The 21144-nt window shown below is 39.0% G+C and overlaps 2 protein-coding genes across 3 annotated transcripts in view; both read right to left on the bottom strand.

Annotated features, from left to right (window-relative positions):
- The window catches only part of plscr3b (phospholipid scramblase 3b), a 482910-nt gene that overhangs the window by 334808 nt on the left and 126958 nt on the right, over window positions 1-21144 (bottom strand). The window lies entirely within an intron of this gene.
- The window catches only part of trip6 (thyroid hormone receptor interactor 6), an 86652-nt gene continuing 71279 nt past the window's right edge, over window positions 5772-21144 (bottom strand). Inside the window, exons 8-10 of one of the 2 annotated variants that reach the window (XM_028798412.2) lie at window positions 19673-19851; window positions 13687-13807; window positions 5772-7606 (exon numbers count right to left, since the gene is read on the bottom strand). In XM_028798412.2, the coding sequence (XP_028654245.2) occupies window positions 7475-7606; window positions 13687-13807; window positions 19673-19851 (432 nt within the window). In that variant the 3' untranslated portion in view covers window positions 5772-7474. The remainder of the gene's footprint in view (window positions 7607-13686; window positions 13808-19672; window positions 19852-21144) is intronic. The other variant, XM_028798411.2, reaches the window with a different exon arrangement.

The raw sequence follows: 21144 nt of genomic DNA, 5'->3' as shown, positions 1-21144 counted from the left end.
ACATTTTGGTTATCTAAACATTATTGCAATTTATTTTATCTCATATCCAGTATTTAAATTCTTCGGCACTAATAATTCGTTTAGATTATGTATTATGCATTTTATTGTTCTCTGGTCGACGCCGTGAGCGTTAATTAGTGGTTTTCAGCTGCGATTATTAGTATGGTGAAATAAAGTTATAAAGCACATAAATTTTATTTCTAAGCATGTCATCAAATTTTAAGTTGTGCCTAAACAACAGTGTACAGATTAAGTTTGGCAACAGTTTAGATAGAGTTCATATCATAGGCTCATAGCAAGTAACGTGCCGCGTACTCATCACAAATTTTAAGAAACTTACAATGAATAATGGGCCGAGTGGCTCGACCTCGTCACCTCACTCGTTGATGGGTGCCCAGGCCGGTTTTGAGACCCAGTCCGCTCCTGATAGGGTCATCAAGTATTTGAATCCACATTCTTGAGTTCTCAAGTTCAGCTCTTCAGCCCATAGGACCAGATGAAGTCCGTGCTTGGGGGTGCTACTGATTAACCCAAAAAAGCAGAACAGCTCCCTTCATAAAATGTGAAAAGAGGCTACAGCTGATAGATTCTTAAATTTAGATTGCAGTGGGTTTTGGCCACAGGTAGAAATAAAAGCTTTTTAGTAAACCGAAAAAACAATTTGTGAATGTTGGCGGCAGCCACAGGCAAACACCTCATTGTGCCAAAGTCTCTCTGAAAGTAAGAAATACAAATGAAGCCTTACGAGTGACATGGGGGTGCGGTGGTAGCACTGCTGCCGAGCAACAAGGCATCCTGCACAGGGCCGCTGCTGGCCAAATGGGTGCCCTAAGCAGAAATTTACTTTTGTGCCCCCTCCCCCAAATATTACGGAAGTAAAAATAAAATAATAAAAAAACACCTACTATAGGGGCCAAAATAGAACTTTATTCAAATAAGGTGTGCTTAGCCTACTCTGCGTTCACCGTAAAATGCAATATATACGTTTATATTTTTGTTTATTTGTATATGTATATTATTAATATTCATTTATTATTATAATATATAAAAACGGTTTTTTTGAGCAGCTGGGATGGTGCCCTATGCAGACTGCGTACTCTGCGTATAGGGAGCAGTGGTACTGATCCTGCATGTGTGGCATCTGCATGTTCTTCCCGTGTCGGTGAGGGTTTCCTTCAGGTGCTCTGATTTCCCCTCAGTCCTGCGGTGGGGTGGGGTGGTATGTCTCCCTGACCCCGGACTGTTCCTGCCTTTCACGCTATGTCTGCCAGGATAGGCTCCAGCTTCTTCCTACCTCTGCTCTGCATATAGCAGGTCTCGAATCTGAATGACTAGTTGAAAAACGAAGGCCTTCCAGCTAATCAGAGGCCTTGATACACTACAATGGCCATTTCCTCTTTTGTCTTGGAAGTTCCCCACCAGAGAGTCATTGTTGCATTGGGGTGTGTGTGTGTGTGTGTGTGTGTGTTCATAATACTTAAAAACACAAAAGATTACTAAACTGGGAATCATTGTATTGGAGATGTCAGCAATATAATCCAAGTCTCCAATGTGTAACTGCCTCCCACTTTTTGATGCATACATAGCTGTGCACCACAGTGGACTGCTGCCAACTTTGTTGCCATGCTGGGTATACGACTATGAATTGCAATAAGAGGATTTGAGAACGTCATGTTAAGTTATGGGCAGCCAACGTCCCAAGATAAAAATCACTTGCAAACTCCACACAGACCATGAGTTTGTATGTGCCTTCCTTGTTCATGATGGCTTTCCTCCCACATCCCTAAAGATGTAACTGGTATGGCCGACTGGCAAGTCAGTTGGGTCTGCGGTGGCCTGTTGTCCCGTCCAGGGTTGTGTTCTGCCTTGTGCCCAGTGCTGGTGACGTAGGTTCTGACTCATCCCCTCTGCCCCTGCTTTGAATGGGCAGGACAACACATTTTAGCAACGAGTGGGCATAATTTGTTTCATGGCGCCCTCTTGTGGAGACTGTATGCAGCCTATGAAATGCAACAGTAAGGAATTTTGTAATGCGGTAGTTATTATAGTTGTTAAAACATGAATGACCGGTATGAAAGTGTCGTGCTAACTTTAGTTTTTAGCATAGGATGTTTAATGTAAAACAAGCACTTGTTTGTTTTTTTTTTAATCCGGCAAATACTAATTTTGTTTCACAAACACATCACAGCATTTACCAAAGTAATTCAAAGCATTAAGTGTTTAAAAAAAATAAAAAAGGAATAATATTGAGAATAGCAAGAAAACATTTGGAACCATTTTCAGCTTCCTTTTTTTTTTTTTTTTTTTTAAACTTTTTACTAGACTACTAGGTACACCAACAGCTGCTGCGATGTGGGGTCCTATGGGGTCAAATGACAAAATACTCCATCAAAAATGTTTTTCTCTTATTTGCTACTTAACCCCACATTGCTTGCAGTGATGGACAATTTTTTAAACTCATGTTTTCATGAAGAACGGAGTTTTTGATAGAATAGACATCAATGGAGGACAACAGCACCAGAAAAGTGCATAGAAAATCTCATGTTATTCGAGTTACATAATCCACGTCAGGCCACGCAGCTGTATGCTCGCAGTCTCCCATATTACATGCATTTTCGTTGAAATATCTTTTAATCAAACCAATTCTGGAAAACGTTCTCATGATCACTCAAACGCGACCACCACAGACGGCTCTAGCATTTCTGCAGCCCTCGTCGAAGTTGTAAATGATGTTCCAGAACTAGGGCTGGGTATCAGCACTGGTACTAATTCGATTCGATTTCAATTTTATCTTGATTGAATTAGCATGCACTGATACATTACAAGTGTTGGCATTTCTAGAGATTACTTAACCATGCAAAGACAACAATTAATTAGAGATGGGGAAATGATACCGAAGCATCGAATCTTGCGTCAGTCAATCTAAAGCGTAGTGAGTCGAATCACTGTGTCGAAACACCGCTGTCACGTGACCCGTGACGTTTGAAGCTTCGAATGTCATCGGTGCTTCACAGCGTGCTTCATTGGTTTGACAGCTTTGCTGCTAAATTAACAGGTAGCCTATAATAAAATGCATCACTCTCATTCAACAATGTTGGGATTGTGAGGAGAGCTTTGGTGAATGATGACGAGTAACAGTGGGAAACAGCGTTCAAAAGTTTAGGAGTACTTTGATCTCATACCAATGAATAAGGTAGAATACGTTGCCTCCTTATGGTCTACATTTTATGTTCTGATTAGAATCTTATTCCATCCATCCATCCATTATCCAACCCGCTGAATCCGAACACAGGGTCACGGGGGTCTGCTGGAGCCAATTCCAGCCAACACAGGGCGCAAGGCAGGGAACCAATCCTGGGCAGGGTGCCAACCCACCGCAGGACACACACAAACACACCAAGCACACACTAGGGCCAATTTAGAATCGCCAATACACCTAACCTGCATGTCTTTGGACTGTGGGAGGAAACCGGAGCGCCCGGAGGAAACCCACGCAGACACGGGGAGAACATGCAAACTCCACACAGGGAGGACCCGGGAGGCGAACCCAGGTCCCCCAACTGCGAGGCAGCAGCGCTACCCACTGCGCCACCGTGCCGCCCAGAATCTTATTCTTACACTGTTAAATGAAATTATAAAACTATTGTGTCTCAATTATATAATACTGTGTAGGTGCGATGTTTGCTGTGCACGCAAGAGTTCTCTTGCAACAACAACACGTCATCCACGTTGAGACACCTGCGTGCCCCATGATGATTGTCCGGCACAGCAAATCGGCAACCCAGTTGTTGCTGGAAACCCTGACAGTAAACTAACTTACCCAAATTAGGATAACATTTGTATATCTATTGGATTGGGTGCCAAAAACAAGGCTGAGCAAAAGTCTACATATAGTAATTGAGCAGGGTAAGAATCAATATCGAATCGTTTAAATGAAAAATAACGATTAATCAGAAAATCAATATATTTTTATCCAGGCCTACCCTAAGCCCCCCATGAGTGGTATCATCACTTCCAGACCGGCACACAGAAATCTGGAGAGACAAGAGATTGAGCCAGGACTGGGGAGAGAAAAATATGGAATGTATGGATACAAAGGGGTTATTTTTCCAATTTGAGAATATCAAGGGGACTTCTGATTTCTTATAGCAACATCTGTTTACAAGACTGTTTTAATTGATTGCCAAAAATAATTACCTTAAATTATTTTTCCCTGCCCTGGTCCACGCTAGCCCCTTTCAAAGATGGCTGGCGTCAGCATTTTTAGCACTCACAAGATGTCAAACATCTACCGAACCAAAAAAGATATTTAAATAATTCAAAAGGGCTTTTCTCAGCATAAACAGACAACTCTTTTTAACTTACCTCTTGCTCTGAAGTAGATGGATTTGGGAGATCATGAGGTTGCTGGAAAGGGGTGTGTGGCGCTCCCAATATCTCTGCAAAAGGATGAAGGTCCAAGTCGTTAGAGTCCTGGTGCTTCCTGTCTTGCTATATGGTTGTGAGACATGGACACTATCCAGTGACCCGAGACGAAGACTGGACTCCTTCAGTTCTGTGTCTCTTTAGTGAATCCTTGAGTACCGCTGGTTTGATTTTGTGTTGAATAAGCAGTTGCTAACGGAGTCCCAAATGAGGCACATTACGTGCATTGTGAGGGAGCGTCAGTTACGGCACTACGGCCATGTGGCGCTATTCCCTGAGGGTGATCCGGCTCATTGTTGACGACTCGAGTGGCTGGACCAGGCCAAGGGGACAGCCACATAACATCTGGCTGTGGCAGATAGAGGGTCATTTCCTGAGGGTGGGACTGGACCGCATGTGTCAGCCTGGGGGTTGCCAACCGGGATCTCAAGCTGTTTCTTCGTGCGATGGGTGCAGCAATGCACTGTACTGGTGCATGCTCCCCAATCCAACTTGACCTGATGCTCTAAAATCAATCATATGGATTTTTCACAAGTTTGAGATTTCTTTTAACCATTACACTAAAAGTACATCAAATTTAGACACCTTGTTACATAAAAATGTGAAATACTGAAAATGGTTACCCCTTCATGTATTCCCACCTCTCCCAAATTGAAAAATATCAATTTTTTGGAAGTTGAGGCCTTATCTGTCTGGTGGAGCAAAACACCAAAATCTGATTTTTTTTTTGTTCTTGTGTCCAGCCTATTAGTTATCGATACATACAGTATTACACTGTTTAAAAACAGCAATAACATAACACAGCTACACTATATTCAAAACAAGTTAAAAAAAATAATCTTAGCCTAATAAAAACCACAAGACTGCACGGTTACATACCTGTTCAGTTATTAAAAGTCAAAATGTTAGGACTGCAGAGTGTTGAAAAATGAAATCTCATTCTTAGGATGTTCTTACATTTTGTATACTTTGCAAGAACCAGAAGTACAAAACCTGAATGGTGACAAGATCTTGTGGATTTTGCAACGTGGGACCCCCGTATGATGTTCTTTCATCATTTGATGGCACACTGTGATGGAGGATTGTACAATTTCGTGTACGATTCAATGTCTGTTGTGTCCCATATACGCCCAACCCACCAGTTCCAGCCATAGATGCAGACAACCTTTCACAAATGTTTTAGAATCAGAACAGATGGTATGGATCTCACTTGGTGTTCTTTAAAATGCACACACTTGAGAGTGTTTTTGTTAGGATTCGGTTTTCTGCCATGATAGGAATAATGCACTGTTTCTCACATATTCCTGTCAACTTGTCATAATGCTTGTCGAGGGTTTTCGAAAAGGTCAGTACCATAGAACTTTCAACCAAAATAAAATGGACTCCTTATATATTCCTAGGACAGTATTCATAAAGAGCTTAAACTGTAAGAATGGCCAATTGGTGTGTTTCTTGCAGTGAACCTTTCCTTACTAAACACTTAATAGTACCACTTATTCCATCACATGCATTAATTTTTTTCAATAGGAGTTATCATTTTTATACTGACTGGCAAAAGATTAAAGCAGTCCACTTTGGTAAGGTGAAGACCAATGAGCTTTACTCGTGTCAGCGTGTTTTTCTGGAAATTGAGCACAGCGTTTGTGTAGTGAGATACACGGTCAGTCACCACACAGAAGCTCTGGCATTTGTCATCACCCCAGTCCTATAAATACACAACAAAAGGGTGTAGAGTAACTTGATCAGACTCACAATGAAGCAATTTCAATTTTTTAGTCCCTTTATTTGTCAATAAGAGATGTTCCAGTTGGACAGGTTAACGTTACAAGGAAGCTTCATTTACAAATTCCTTACCTAAGTCCAAACTGACCTAACTCCATACTAACTATGGAAGAAATTACTCTTATTCTGCTGCTGCATCTCTGAAGTCATCATTGTAGGCCGATGAACGTCACAAAAATCATACGTGTGTTACTTTCTTTTAAGATGAGAGAAATTATCAAAATTTTCACACAAAGACATGGGAAACCATGCTTTGCATTGATAAATCTTAAGTTTATCATTCCGAACTCTTTATAAAAAGAAAAAAGAAAAGAAAATCACCTCTCCTCCTCCCTCAAACCATATGCAAAAAATAACAAACACCTACCAAAACCACATCCTGCTTTAAAACATAAACTCTAATTGTTTATGAGAACTAAGCCGAGGTGGGGAAAGAATAGAACTTTCATTTTTTGATTAAAGTGGGTCATAACGCCAGCATTTGGACGGATAAGCAGACAGTGAAACTTCACCGCCAACTCTGAGTCTTCACACAGAAGGCAGCAGGCAGTGCAAATGATGAAACATCAGTTTTTGACCTTTTTAGTAAGAAAATAAGCTGCTTTCTATGATATGTATTTTTGATCTCTCTTCTAAAACTGTATACTTTGGTTTAGATTAATACCTGTTTAAAATGACTTTTAACATGAATTAGAACAGGAGACAGAAGTCATCTAAGAGTAAAAGTAGACTGCATATTGTAAAATGAGATGGTGTTGTCCGCATTTGAGTGTCAAGCAATTGATTCCTAACGGCTCATTATCAACAAGCTTGACTTTGGTGCTAAACAGATCCCAGCCATAAATTTGGGAAAACATGGTAAAATTTGGTTTTCAGATTTGCAGCATCGCAGAGGCAGGAGGAAAATTCCTCAGACGTATTAACGGAGTGAAGACTATGACCCCATTACTTGGCTGAAACTGAAATGTGGCTCTCTCATGAATCAAAGACAGATTCCCAAGGTGTAGTTCTTCAGGCATTATGGGGTTTAGACTGTTCTTCTGAGTTTCAGAGTGCAAAGTTTCAAAAGCATGGAATTAAGAACTTGAATCAGTCATAGGAAAATTTGAGAACATGTGGTTCAAGCATCTTGCTGTCAAGATGACAAGAAAATAAAAATCTGACCAGCTTCCACTCTGATTCTCAAGTTCTGTGCTTTAAGCAAAAAGGAGTGCAAATTTAGGAAGCATCAGCATGGGGACAGACTCTTTTCAGTAAGCAGGTCCTACTAGCAGTCAGTTGAGATTTTCGAAGACAGTTCCTGAATTCTCCGGGCACTACAGCTTTTACACAGAATGTGTCCATCCAGGGGATAGCAGCCACGGCCTTCTCCTTCTGAAGACAAAAGTAACCCGCACTCCTGTATGCAAAAAGACACAACCAGCAATACATTAGAAATAGAAAAGTTGCTAAATAAGGGTCTGGTACTAAAACACTGTGTGGAAATCTAATGGGTCACTTTAAACCATTTACAGTTGCCCCTCCACATGCACAAAATTGACATTTGTGGTTTTGTTTTGTCACAAGTTGGCAGTGAACAACTAAATGGGAATATTTTTGAAGCTTGCCAAAAGATCACAGAAACTCTCAGCTGATGTACACCCTAAAATATATATAAACCACACAGAAAATAAGTGGTATCACATAAAATTCTATAGTATATAAATAGTAGTGTTATTTAAGATTCATCAGGGTAAGTGCATACTGTATCGATAATAATAAAATATTTTGGTATTAAAAAATTGTGGGATGTACACTTCACTGCTCCCTTATTTTTTCAGCTGGTCCGGACATCTCCCAGCTGCTTTGCATTTCTCGCTCTTTGCATTCGATGGATGTTTTGCGACTAACGTTGAGGGCATTTTGTGATGTTGGGGCATTATGAGATGGATCTCATAGGCTTTGGATCTCATAGACTATAATTACACTCTGTTGTGCTCACTCAGCTTTCCTGGAAACCCATGTCAAGCTCTAGCCATCCTTCCTGGGCTAGAGCACTCATTTTTTCCCAATTCCCTTTCTCCCAGTTTCTTTTTCTCCTTTCTTACTTGCCCCTCTAATCCACATAGTCAAACCCAACCCCAGCGTCAAGACTGGTTAACCAGCAGGTTAGGGGGGGGGGGAAAAAACACCTAACAGCAATTGATATAAATTGCAAATTAAATATGTAACATGCTACACCACAGTTAACCCTTAACTACTCACACTGGCATATTTTGTACACAGATCTCACTTATTTTTATCTAACGTCCTTCTACTTGAACCTACCAGCAGCATCCGGCACTTATCCTCAGCTTGATTCACTACAAGTTCAGGGTCGCAATGGTTTCCCTCCAGTGTGCCCCCAGCCGATTTTATGAGTGGATGCACAGTCACAATTTCCATATGGTGCATTAGGTATACCCCTCGTATACTTACGTCAGTATGACAACAATGAGATGTTCTTCTTGCAATGACTTTGTCTGCAAAGAACATTAACAACTTCAGTGAAATGTGATACATGTGCAAATCCTGCCAGTGGATGAAAGTGTGACCAATGATGAATAAGAATTGGAGAAGTGGATCAGGTTTATTTTCAGATAGTCCTACACTGTGTCATGTTATTCAGTAATATGTATTAAATTACATTAAAAACGTGCAATTTTAAATTATTGCGATATTTTATATTACAACCTCGCAGCATGCATATAAACAGCCATTTTAACACTAGTGCATAAAGTTCACCACGTAAGTACTTATGAGATGAGAAATGGTGGGAGTAGTTAAGGGAGACAAAGTATTATTCACAAACAAATTTTCAAATTCACTGCAGTCTTTCGTTCCTAAGTATATGAAGAATATAAAAACGTGGCTGTACTTCAACTTGAAATTAGTTTGAATTAACTTAACGTTTTGTTTTTTGTTTTGCTAAGACTATAAGGAACAAAGTCAACGTACACTTTGAAAGACCACTTAATTAGGTTCACCAGTTTCTTTCAAAGCATCCTCTCGAAGTCCTAAACTAAATGCTGATATTCAAAGTTCTTTTACAAATTCAGCACTATACATTTACTATTTATTGATTGCTTTATTATATTATTTGTCCTGTAAGTCTGTATCTTTGTATTTTATGTTTCTGCTGCTGCATGTAAATTTCCTCTTTGGATTAATGGCATTTATCTAATCTAATCTAATTCTTCTACAAATTGCAGATTCAGAGAACAGGTTTGAAGCTGGTAGGCGATGTCTGAGAATAACCAAAACAGGATCAGCAATTCTCAGAGCACAATTTATTAAATCACGTATATGGAAAGCACAAGTAACCACAAAGAATGTGAGCCCCATTGATAGCATTTGTATGAGGCTTTTTAGAACATACAGAGGCAATAGCAAAATACAATTAGAAAGATTTAACCTATAAGTAAATACATAATGTAAATATGTGATGTGCAAGAACATTCCCAGTCGCTGTCTGGTAAATAAGTCTGGAGGACAAGTACATACCGGCCTTACAAATGGACAAATAGATGACTCAAAAACATAAAAATCACAACTATACAATAATGTTTTGCTTCTCTTATTTTTCTTATTGACACAGCTGGTACCAACAGACTGATCTGAAGCCATGAATAAAGGTGGAGGATTTGGGGCTCTAAAAGTGGTTTGGCAGATGTGCCAGCATGAGTGCATAAGTAACTGCAGTACTGTTGGGGTTTTCACAAAGAGAAGCAGTCACCCGGAGCTAAATTTATACAATGTATCAAAGAGTGTGTTACATACCATAAACTGAGTATTTCCAGTCTTACTGTGGAGACTGCTGGGATACTTGAAATCCATTTGTATCATTAACAGAAGATAAGTGGGCAATTCAAGGGTTTTTCTAATGAGGTATAAAAAAAGCAAACATTTTGCTTACATGTGCTATGAGACATAAGATAATAAGAGTATGGATTCTCCGATCTTTACAATGTTCAATTAAATAAATTGCCTATTTTTTTAGCTTACATATCCTTTTACTCTACTGATGGAGACAAAGTGTATTAATTAGATTAGCAGGTGCGGATGCTGCTCCAATAGACAATTCAGTAACATGGCAGAGAATAAAGTCTGGGATGTATAAAAAGTGACACAGTAGCACAATATACAATGAAGTATGAGCTATATACCCGAGTAAAAGAGAATTAGACATTTTCTATAGGTTCATATTGCAAAGGAACTACACATTATAGAAAAGGAGTTTGAGGTGTCCCCTTGTTAAAACAGAAGGCTACATTTTAACAAGTGTCTGGGAATTCCCCAGGGGAATGTGGAAGAGGATAGGGTGGCCTGGTCTGTCCAGCTCAGCATGTGGCAACCATAGGCCTAATAAGGACAAGCCGAGTTAAAGTAGATTGCTGAAACACATTTCTCTTTATTTGTTTGTTAGGGGACCCACTGGCATTGTGTCCCAAGTAGTCGATTACTGTAGCTCACTTATGTCAGGTAAAGGGCCCTGCCGGAAAAATAACTAATAGTTGGCAAAGCCATAACTCATCACATCTCATCAATCATTTCTGTCAATAGGCCAAATGAGTTTCACCTGTGTTAGGAGAAAACAAGAAGGAGGGTGTAGAAGTGACCAATACTGGATGCTGGACCACTCCATGCTCTTGTTAATTCTGGTTCCTGCAGAGTCACATTAATGAGAGAACATGAAGAAAAATCCCATGGGTCCATGGTTGATTCTTTCTGGGTGTCTAAAACACAGGCCGGTGGTGGGATTATAATGGGGTAGAGTGAGTTTTCATGATTCACATTGAGTCCTTCAATAGGAGTACAGTAATGCTCAAATAAGATATAGTATAATCAAGACACAATATCCTTTATGATCAACTGCACTCATTTATAAAACCTGAAATGTGCATACTCAAATTCCACCACAAACATTGGGATTTATAAAGGAAAGCTTGATGGGGAAACACCACATATGTTTACAGCAACTCTAATGCCGGGTTTATACTTCACATGACGCGACGCATACTCCTGCAGACGCTTCTGCTACACAAGCGGTGTCCTGTTTACACTTGCACGCGTACTTTATGGAAATATGGAAGATTCCACCAGTTTGCAGTGCAAAATATCATCACAAATAAGATAACATTCGGCTTCCCTGTGTTGTGAATTGCCTGAAACATCCATTAAATTCCAAGGACACCTTGCCACAATATCTCTGAAAAGGGTAGATGTTAAATGAGTACATCCATCAATCCAGGGATACGCCCATATACTGGTGTCATTTTAGCATCTCCAAACCTTTTGACTGTGTTGCTAATTTTACTTGTTTTCTCTGTGGCTCAGTACATTCTGCTGCTGTTGTGAACGTGCCAACAAAAAAAAAAGTCAGCACAAAAGATGGTATGTGAGACCTTTAAAATGTTTCACGTAATTACAATGGGAAATATATGACGCTTGAAAAGCACCATGAATACATTTGTATGTCAGCATTTTGCTTCACCACAACAAACCATTTATCAAACATTGAAGCATGCACATTGATCCTGTAGGATCTTGTGTCACATGTTGATAGTTAACAGACTTTAACGTCACGTTCCAACTTGAACACACTGTATTCCCCCCATTTTTTGCTGGTACTGCAACTCACGCACGTGTTGCATTAATTTTTGAAGACATGTCTGAGGATGTGTCAAATAAACGCTGGGAACGTGTGGCAACAATAAAGCGTGTGCATTCTGAGCATGAAGTATAAACCATCCCTAATCCATGTGTATGCAAAATTTCAGAGAAATTGGGAAATGATGACACCCTTGATCAAGCAGAGAAATGCAAACAAATCACCTAAAAGACAACTCACATACATAACTTATAGCACCAAGCTCTTCTTACTGTGCATTGACGTGACAAACATATTAAAGTTAAAATGTTATAAATATGATGTACACACTCCATTTTTGTTCTCTTTTAAGTGAGCCACTGCTGCGTATTTGCACTGAAGAACTTTGTTTTTTTCCCCCCATCAGTTTAGACTACCTATTGTCACTTCTCAGGCAACTGGATGACAGGTCAACAATATCTCACAGACAAGCTTCACTCTATCAAGTCCACTGTGCTGGAAGCCATTAACCGACCAAAGAAGTGCTATATCTACTTTTCTTATGATGTGAGCGCATGTACATATAACATGCTGTTACCAACATAAAAAGACAATTTGCAGCAATGTCTGGTGTCCCTAATGTAATCAGAACACATCAATGCATTCATATTGCAAAAAGGGCACCTAGCGAAAATGAAGCTGCCTTTGTTACTCGTGAGCAGTGATATTTCATTAATGCAAAAGTCACCTACGATGCCAAGGTGAGACTGACAATCATCAGGACTACTCTGGCATAATTTTGCATAAATTATAGATGCCATTTGCAGATTGAAATCAGAGAGTGTAGATGTGTTTTTTTTCCCTCCTCCCATTACATGCACACACTGCCAGTGACTTGTGATCCACTCTTTCGCAAGACATGAGACCAACCCAATCGCCCAAAAAAACGCACATTTACAAGAAATACACATTGCAAAAATTATTTTCACGTTTGAAATCATGAAAATGTTTTAAATGAGGCTCAGAAACGGACAAAACCCCTTCATATCCCTTACATTAAGAAATGGTCAATATTAAATAAAAAGCAATGTTTTCTGGAAATATGCTATGTAGAAGAAAGGCGGGAAAAATGAATGTGTGGTCATGTGCAAAAAGTTTGGACCCCCAGGTCGAATTATGTTTTGTTGATTTTTGTAAATGAAAAGGGAACAGACTTATACACAACATATTTGTGTAAATTGTAATGCACAATTACTATTTAATTACTGAATTTGGAAAACAACAAAACAAACTGTGGCATGTGGACAGGTTTTCACTTAGAAAAACAACAATATGCCCATGGTTGCTCAAACTTCTGCATATGGCTGTAATACCAGGGTGAATCGGAAATATCATGGTGAAGTAGTATGAACAATGTCAAATAAATTATTAAAGCCACTCAACTGGTTTGTGATGCTGTTTAGCAGCAATTTGCACAGTAGATCTGAAGGAAAATAAAACTCTCCAATTATTTCCCATAAGCTCAACAACATCAAAATGTTAAGCTCTTTTCCTTTTTATATCTCTTAAAAAGCAGTGTTAACAAGTTTTCAGGCATGTGTGCTTTTTTGGATGCAGGAAGCAATCACCACACCTAGTCTCAAGCATCCTACTCTACAGTAAAGGAAAAACGCCTTTTTCCCATTTTTTTGTAGGATAGGATAAGTGGCTATTCACAATCTAAAAGAAACCGGATAAAACTCTAAATCCTCCGCCCTACTGTTGGCTCCACAACAAAATAATGATTGCCTATCTACAGTAAAGTAAAGATGTTAACTCCCAGTTACACCTTAATTCAAATCTCAGTATAAAAATGCAATAATCTGTAGTACCTCACACACATAACAGTTGACATGGAAGCTACGGTCCAGAGCCACAATTCTCACAGTCTCTTCCTGTCCCTTTTCTGGCATAATGGCCTCTCCGCACACTGAGCATCGTGGTGCAAACTTCCTGTTGAAATGAGATGAAAATCAGAAGTAAGATTATTGAGGTTTTTCTGCTAACAAGAAATTGTAACCATTAGAGACTGCAATATGTCTGAGTTCACACAATTGTTACTTATTAAAAGTGGTTTCTTTGTAATGCAACGCCTTGGGTGTGGAGTCGCATGGAGTATCTTGTGTGTGTCCTGTCAGTGAGGCTCCATTATATACATACATGCTTCCTGGCTTCATCCCTAAATGCACTTTCCCTTAATTTCCACTGGTTTCCTCAAGTATGTGATTCACTTTTAAGTTAAAAGAATTCTGCTAGATCTACTTTGTCAATGCCATTGAGAATTGTGAAGACCTGGATTAGGTCCCCATGCTTGGACCTAAACAGGTTTAACTCTCCGAGTCTGTGAGAGTAGGATAGGTCCTTAAGTCCTGAGGAGAAAAGTCTATACTATATAAAAGGAAAATAAAGAGATAACGCAGATAGACCAGGAGCTGAAAAATGAGGCAGAAGAGGAATATTTGAATATGCCATATTAAAAAGAGGCTTGAAGACAAAGGACTAGAAGGAAGTCTCACAAAATGTGGATAAAAGTCAGAGAGACGTTAATGAGAGCATACAGTATGTTACATAAAGAGCTGGAAACAAGCCCCATGGCAAAATATGTTCATGGGATATAAATTATCTATCAATTTAAACTGAATGTGTTGATAGTTTGGATTTGTGGAGACAACCAGAGTTATAACCTTAAGATATTACTCCAGGATGGAGGGATCAAGCAGATGAAGGTTGAGGAACCAGATAAAGCAAATAAAATGTAGAAAGCTTTATGTAGAACTAGTTCTGCTACCTGCCTGAGACTGGTTGAAATTTAAGCAATCAATTTAGACCTTAGCGTTAACGTTTGTATTGCACCATCTACTACAATGTATTCTGTAATGCACGTAGTAATGAAAAGCATTGCTTTTGTCATTCCAACAGATGGCACATCACAAACATTACTACATTACTACAAATGCTTGTGATGTGCTATCTTTTTGAATGATAGAGACATAGTAATCAGATGCACAAACAGATACACAGACACCTGTCCTTTTATTAAGGTGCATAGCAAGAAGCGTGCAATGCAGTTTCTTGGTAGAGGTTAAAGAGCAAAGCCTCATTAAATGGGCAAAGAGGAATAGAGGAGGAAAATGGCACATTGCATGTGCTTAGGACTAATCTGGGTTGAAGACAGAAGAAAGAAGCAGGAGGGATAGAAAACTTTGAACATAATGACAGGAATGGGAAGGGCTTCAAGTCAGAAATGACACTAATGTCTTTAAGAACCAGGAAAGGATATACTGTGACCTCCAATTCTAAAAGGGAGTGTGAAGCTGGGCAGCAATTTAGGTGCCTCCCAAGACAATGCCACAGCCAGAGGCTAAAATAAACTAGAAAGTCAAATTTATAGAAGTGAGCTTTAATTTTGATGGAAAAGAAAGTGATGAGTGGATGGGGAACTGGGAGAAATTTAACTACACATGACAGGAAACCAAGATGGAGGGATAAGGAGAACAAAGTAAAACAGGCACATTAAGAACTAAGTCTGGGAGTGATATTCCTGCCTCTGACCTGTACTGAATTTGGCCCAGATGTTTGAAGAAAGGCCACTTACATCTGCAGGCAAAAAAGGAAATGAGAGTGCAGCCCTCTTCCTAGAACTTGAATAGAGAGTTGTGAAGCGACATCATGGCACTAACAAAACAAAAACTGAAGAACAACTTTCATTTTAATAATTGCTAACAGAAAGTGAAAAGACAAAAGGATATTAGTCCAGGAGTTAAGAGAGTTACTAAACCCACTTAAAATACGGTGATAATTCGAATCAGGGAATAAATCTCAATATTAAAGGTATTTAAACAAGATCACTATCTGGAAGCATGAAGAAAGAATAGCCTTTTGACACAAGTGGGTAAGGGGAGGAAGGCGGATTTGAACCAATTTATTTTATATTAAGTCTAATCTTAGGTGCATTATTTATGAACCCCTCGATAGAACATTCACGGGGATATTCATCAAGCATAATCGAGGCCAGGTTAATACAGGAGCCCAACTTAATCATAGAGATTACAGATCTAAGTATTTAATATACAGAAGCAGATAACTGATTCCATAATGCAGATAAAAGCTCAGGAAGTAACACATCAGGATCAGGGGTTTTCCAAGAATCCATGAAATCCAAAGCCTCCTTAAATTCTGAGTGGGAATTTTAATATAGCAGCTTCCTCTTTTCTTAAAGAACTTATTCCACTTTATAGTGAATATTGATATTGACAGAATTATTACAATTAACATAATAAATATACGGTCAACAGAGATAAATAAATGTCAGCTGTTAAGAGATTGCTTCTTTAAAACAATAGTTTTAATTGTATTTCATGGAGCGTACATAAATAAAGACCTGATTGACGTTACTTGTGAGCAATCAACATAAAGCTGTATATTAGGGAAACAATCTGTTTTTAAACCAGTGTCTGAAATTTTCAGTGTCTGACCTTGTGATTTGTTTAAGGTCATAGCAAATCAGGCACAAACAGTAAACTGCAGATGTTTAAAAGAGAACAAAAAATTATTAGGAATCAGAGTATTCTTGGGATGTAAACGATTTAAACCTGTTCCGTTGCATGTCAATATCTCAGCCTCTGTCATGTGCCTGAAAAGAGATACAACTTTCAATGTTTGACTTCAAATGGTAGTTCTACCGTTCTTGGCTTCCAGATTCCCACAGCAGACACTTTCTTGTGACATCGGCAGGCCGTGGGTTTACATTGGCTCTCTTTCTAGAAGGCATATTGTTTGAAATGAATAAAAAAGGAATGAGAAGTAGAATGTGACTGGTTAGATGCAACATGGTGCATCCTCAACAAAAATGTTTAACAGTTGAAGTGTGGGAGTTCACACTGGGGCAGAACAGAGGTAATGCATACCCTGTTATTTAAGGGGGTCTACCTTTAATTTATCCTTAAACTTTCAATACAAGCCACTTTTATGCATCCTTGATTTTGGACTTAAAATGTACAAAAATAAATGTGTCACACAGCAGTTCTCAAAGAAGCTGCCACTGAGCCCAGCCTACTCAGTCCACATGTAGACTGGAAGCATACAAAGTAGCTTCTACTGTGACAGGGACCAAGACGAAAATTTATATAATAAACCTATTTTCATGTAGATCAGTTGAGCCATTCAAAAGTGACGCCTGGACAGACAGACACTCTTAACTTCATTCATACAAATAAAAAGAATAAGAAAAATGTCAATGAGATCATTTTAAATCTAATAATTTTATTTATGGAAGACTATGGCAGATATATGATAAATACATATCAGCAATCTTAAGTCAATAACATTGCCTTTGAGAACTAAAGACCGCTCAGCCCAGCACAGTTACTTTCACCTAATGTTTCCAAAATATTGTCAAATCACTGTCTGAAGGTCTCCAAGGGGCTACTTTCAGTTACACAACTTGCATTCTGCATTCTGCTCTAAACCTGTGCTGGAAGGACAGAATTAATATTGTCTTCTTAGAGAGTCAAGGCTGGGGGGCTGTCAAGAGCCAGGGCCTGTCAAAGCCCATTGCGACACTTCTTGTGTGATTTTGGGCTATACAAAAATAAATTGTATTGTATTGTATTGTAATATGAAGGATAATATCCAGGGGTGGCATAGTAGTGCAGTGGGCAGCACTGCTGCTTCACAGTTAGGAGACCTGGGTTCACTTCCCGGGTCCTCCCTGCATGGAGTTTGCACGTTCTCCCCGTGGGTTTCCTCCCACAGTCCAAAGACATGTAGGTTAGGTGCATTGGCGATCCTATATTGTCCCTAGCATATGCTTGGTGTGTGTGTGTGCGTTTGTGTATGCGCGCCCTGCGGTGGGCTGGCGCCCTTCCCGGGGTTTGTTTCCTGCCTTGCGCCCTGTGTTGGCTGGGATTGGCTCCAGCAGACCCCCGTGACCCTGTAGTTAGGATAGAGCGGGTTGGATAATGGATGGACTGCCGTGGGTTGGCACCCTGCCCGGGATTGGTTCCTGCCTTGTGCCCTGTGTTGGCTGGGATTGGCTCCAGCAGACCCCCGTGACCCTGTGTTCGGATTCAGCGGGTTGGAAAATGGATGGATGGATGGATGGATGGGTAATATCCAGTGATTGTTTTCAATGTTATCATTGTTAATTGTAATATTCAATTTATTTGATGCAAATGATTAATTTGATTGCACAATGATACTAATTTTTCCAGATTTATAAATGTATTCATTTACCTAAAAATTCACGAACTGAAAATAACACAGGAACAAATACATTTTTGTTGGTCAGAATGGCAGTGCTGAAAGTGAACATGAGGAGCAGTCCAAACCCTTTCACTGAGAACGTTAACTCAAATAATTACTCTTCTATACAGATTAGGCCTAAGGCCTTGGCAGTGGGACAATTTTCATAAGAGACATTATAAGAGCCATTTGCTGGTTATTTAAGTCCTATTTAAATGTTTGCCTATATATTAGTGCATAGTCTATGGGAGGTTCTTACAACCCCCACAAGCTGAACTGAATTGGTATATTCTAACTATTTCTTACCCCTCCAACTATAGATTAGCCTCAGCTAGTGAGCCACCATGCCGTGTGTAAGGCATGGAGGGCACACGGTTTTAAACTGTCTCAACATATCCTATAATATGGAAGTTATCACGCTCTACTGAATGTGCAGTGCTGTACACTTAGAGCATACTGAAGGCGAAGTAAAGCATCATTAAGTAAAGAAACAACTGAAGATTGCCAAGAAAAGCTAAGTTTAGAGAAGAGACATTTTTTCCAGATTTTTTTTGCTTTTATTCTACGTGTGTAACAACCTTTTTTCTTTATTCTTGTATGGACTGTGTGCTTTCAATTTTCACTAAATCTTAAAAAATAAACTTTTAGACTGACAGATTTCTTTTGGCATGTATTTGACCCGTGCTTGATCCTGCTTTACTCACCAGCAGCTACAGACTGTTTTTATCAAGTTCTCTTCATGGTTTGAAAATTAATACATGCTACAAAAATAACAAAAGATGGACTGGACCAAACAAGAAAATGCTAATCAAAACTAAGCAACCTGTTAAGACAGTCAAATTGTGCTACATAACTGAAAACAAAGATGAGTGTCACTTCAACATTTGCAATTTATTACAAAGACCGACAACAGAACAAAGTAATGTGCTGAAATATGTGACAAAAGGGACGAAATAAGGGACAGAAGAAGGGTAAACCTACAACATCTAAGCTGATTTTAAAACGTTACCAAAATCACAACTAAAGCAAACAGAAACTATTAAAATAGTGTACTAAAACATATGTAAATTTTTACTTAACTAAAATGCAAATTCTAAAAATCATGCCCTATAATAAAACACTTCTATAGTTTTGTTTGCTTTCTATCAGTTTACAAATGGTACGGTATTAAGAAATCTATTTTAAAAAAATTTTTTTTGGACACAAAGTGAGTGGCAATCATGCAAAGAAAATTGCAAAATGCTATTTTTTGCTTTTTCTTAATTTATGATGGCTAATGTCGGGGGTCCCGTACCAGGACCTTTCATTTATCTATGTACTTATTAATGTCAGAATCACTCCATTTTGCTGGTAAAAGAGAAAAAGGAAGAATTATTTAAGAACACCACAAATCTTATTCACATCAACTTCAACCAAGATTTGAATAAACACCACAACCCCCTTGCACAGAAAGCATAATATCCAAAATGGAAATCACAATTAAAAAAGAATTAGGTTCTAATAAAACAAGGCCTGAATTAAAGGATTTAAAGCAGATACAAAACTCAAGAGGAAAGCAAACACATGTATACCAACCTGTGGAAATCCTCAATACAGTGGATCTGTGACGTTGCATCGACAGTGAATGGTACCCCATCCAGGCAGCGATTGCAGACCACACATGTGAAACAGTGAGGGTGATATGCTTTACCCATTGCCCGTAAGATGCGATCTAGGATGGGGTGGGAACATTTAGAACAGCGCTCCAAGGTGGACTTTAAATAGAAAAAAACAAAAAGCAAAAGAGGAAAAGACAATTACCACCAGTACTGCACCTTGCTGAACATCAGACTGTGTCATTTTTTTCCATTTTCTCCAGCTACTTTCTTTACTTTTCTGAAGCATTCACAAATAAGCAAAAACATCACAAAAACATCTTTAGTAATGTTCCCCAGTTTCAGCTAAAAAAAAAAAAAAAAAAAAAGACGGCTTCACTTTCTGTAACTGTATTTTGTAATTCATGTGCTGCTTATAGAAACAAAGAGGTGTTGTGGCTAATTAGCACTTCAAGTAAACTCACAAGAGGATCTCGTCTCTTTTGTCTGCTTTCATAAAACATAAAAATACTTACGGAGGCCCTCAAGTGCATGTACTACCTTCCCAATTTCTAAAAGAGGAGAGAGGATAGGAGCAAGTGCTTACAGCACATTCCTGCACACACCACACGATAAACCACCTGAATTGGGACCCGAGAGCAGAGAGTGACACCTCAGCACCCAACCCCCAAGTTTTCCCTGAAAGTTGGGGGACCTGCTGGCAGGGCAGGATGCAGATTAAGGTCATACCCAGGACAAAGCAATTGCAGGTCAAGTGCGTTGCTCAAGGGCCCAACAGAGTAGAGGTACTTCTGGCATTTACGGGATTTGAACTGGCAACCTTTCGATTGCCAGTGCAGATCCCTGCACTCAGAGCCACCACTCCACTCTCCCGATGCCTAAAAGGGAACTAAATTCAAACATTTTTTTCACTGGTGTTCTAAGACTTTTACACAGTATTGTTTATATAAAGTATATACAAATGTATCATTATAAAAATAATTTTGTGTGATATTGGTAATTATTGTAATATAAAGTAAATAATGCTTCACCTACACTTGGATGATTTTCAGTTATAAACACATAGAAACATTAATGTCTTCATTTCAAGGAAAAATCTTTTTTTTAAGCACAGCTTAAAAGTTGACTAGTTTTGATATACTAAACAAATGTCTTTGAATTGATTTCAGTGGCAAATACACCTCAAATATTTTTTTTACTCCATTTTAGAAAGAGGCAGCCATTCTACAACATATTACTACTTTTAAAAGCACACTAATGAGGTTAAGCACAGTGTTTTAGTTCATTTTGGAACAATCTATTAGTGGGATTTCTGTTCTCTAATTTAAGGTATTTCTGGTGCCTTCATTCTTTTTTTTTTTAAATCTATGCTGGTAACATACAGTGTGAGGGCATGGCCAATTAAAACAAGAAGACAGAGAGTTCTTCCTGAAATGGACTGGCACATATGAG

The sequence above is a fragment of the Erpetoichthys calabaricus genome, chromosome 3 (genome assembly GCF_900747795.2).
Source record: "Erpetoichthys calabaricus chromosome 3, fErpCal1.3, whole genome shotgun sequence".
Classification (NCBI taxonomy): Eukaryota; Metazoa; Chordata; class Cladistia; order Polypteriformes; family Polypteridae; genus Erpetoichthys; species Erpetoichthys calabaricus.
The sequence above is the reverse complement of the archived record's forward strand: the minus strand, read 5'-3'. Positions and strand labels throughout refer to the sequence as shown.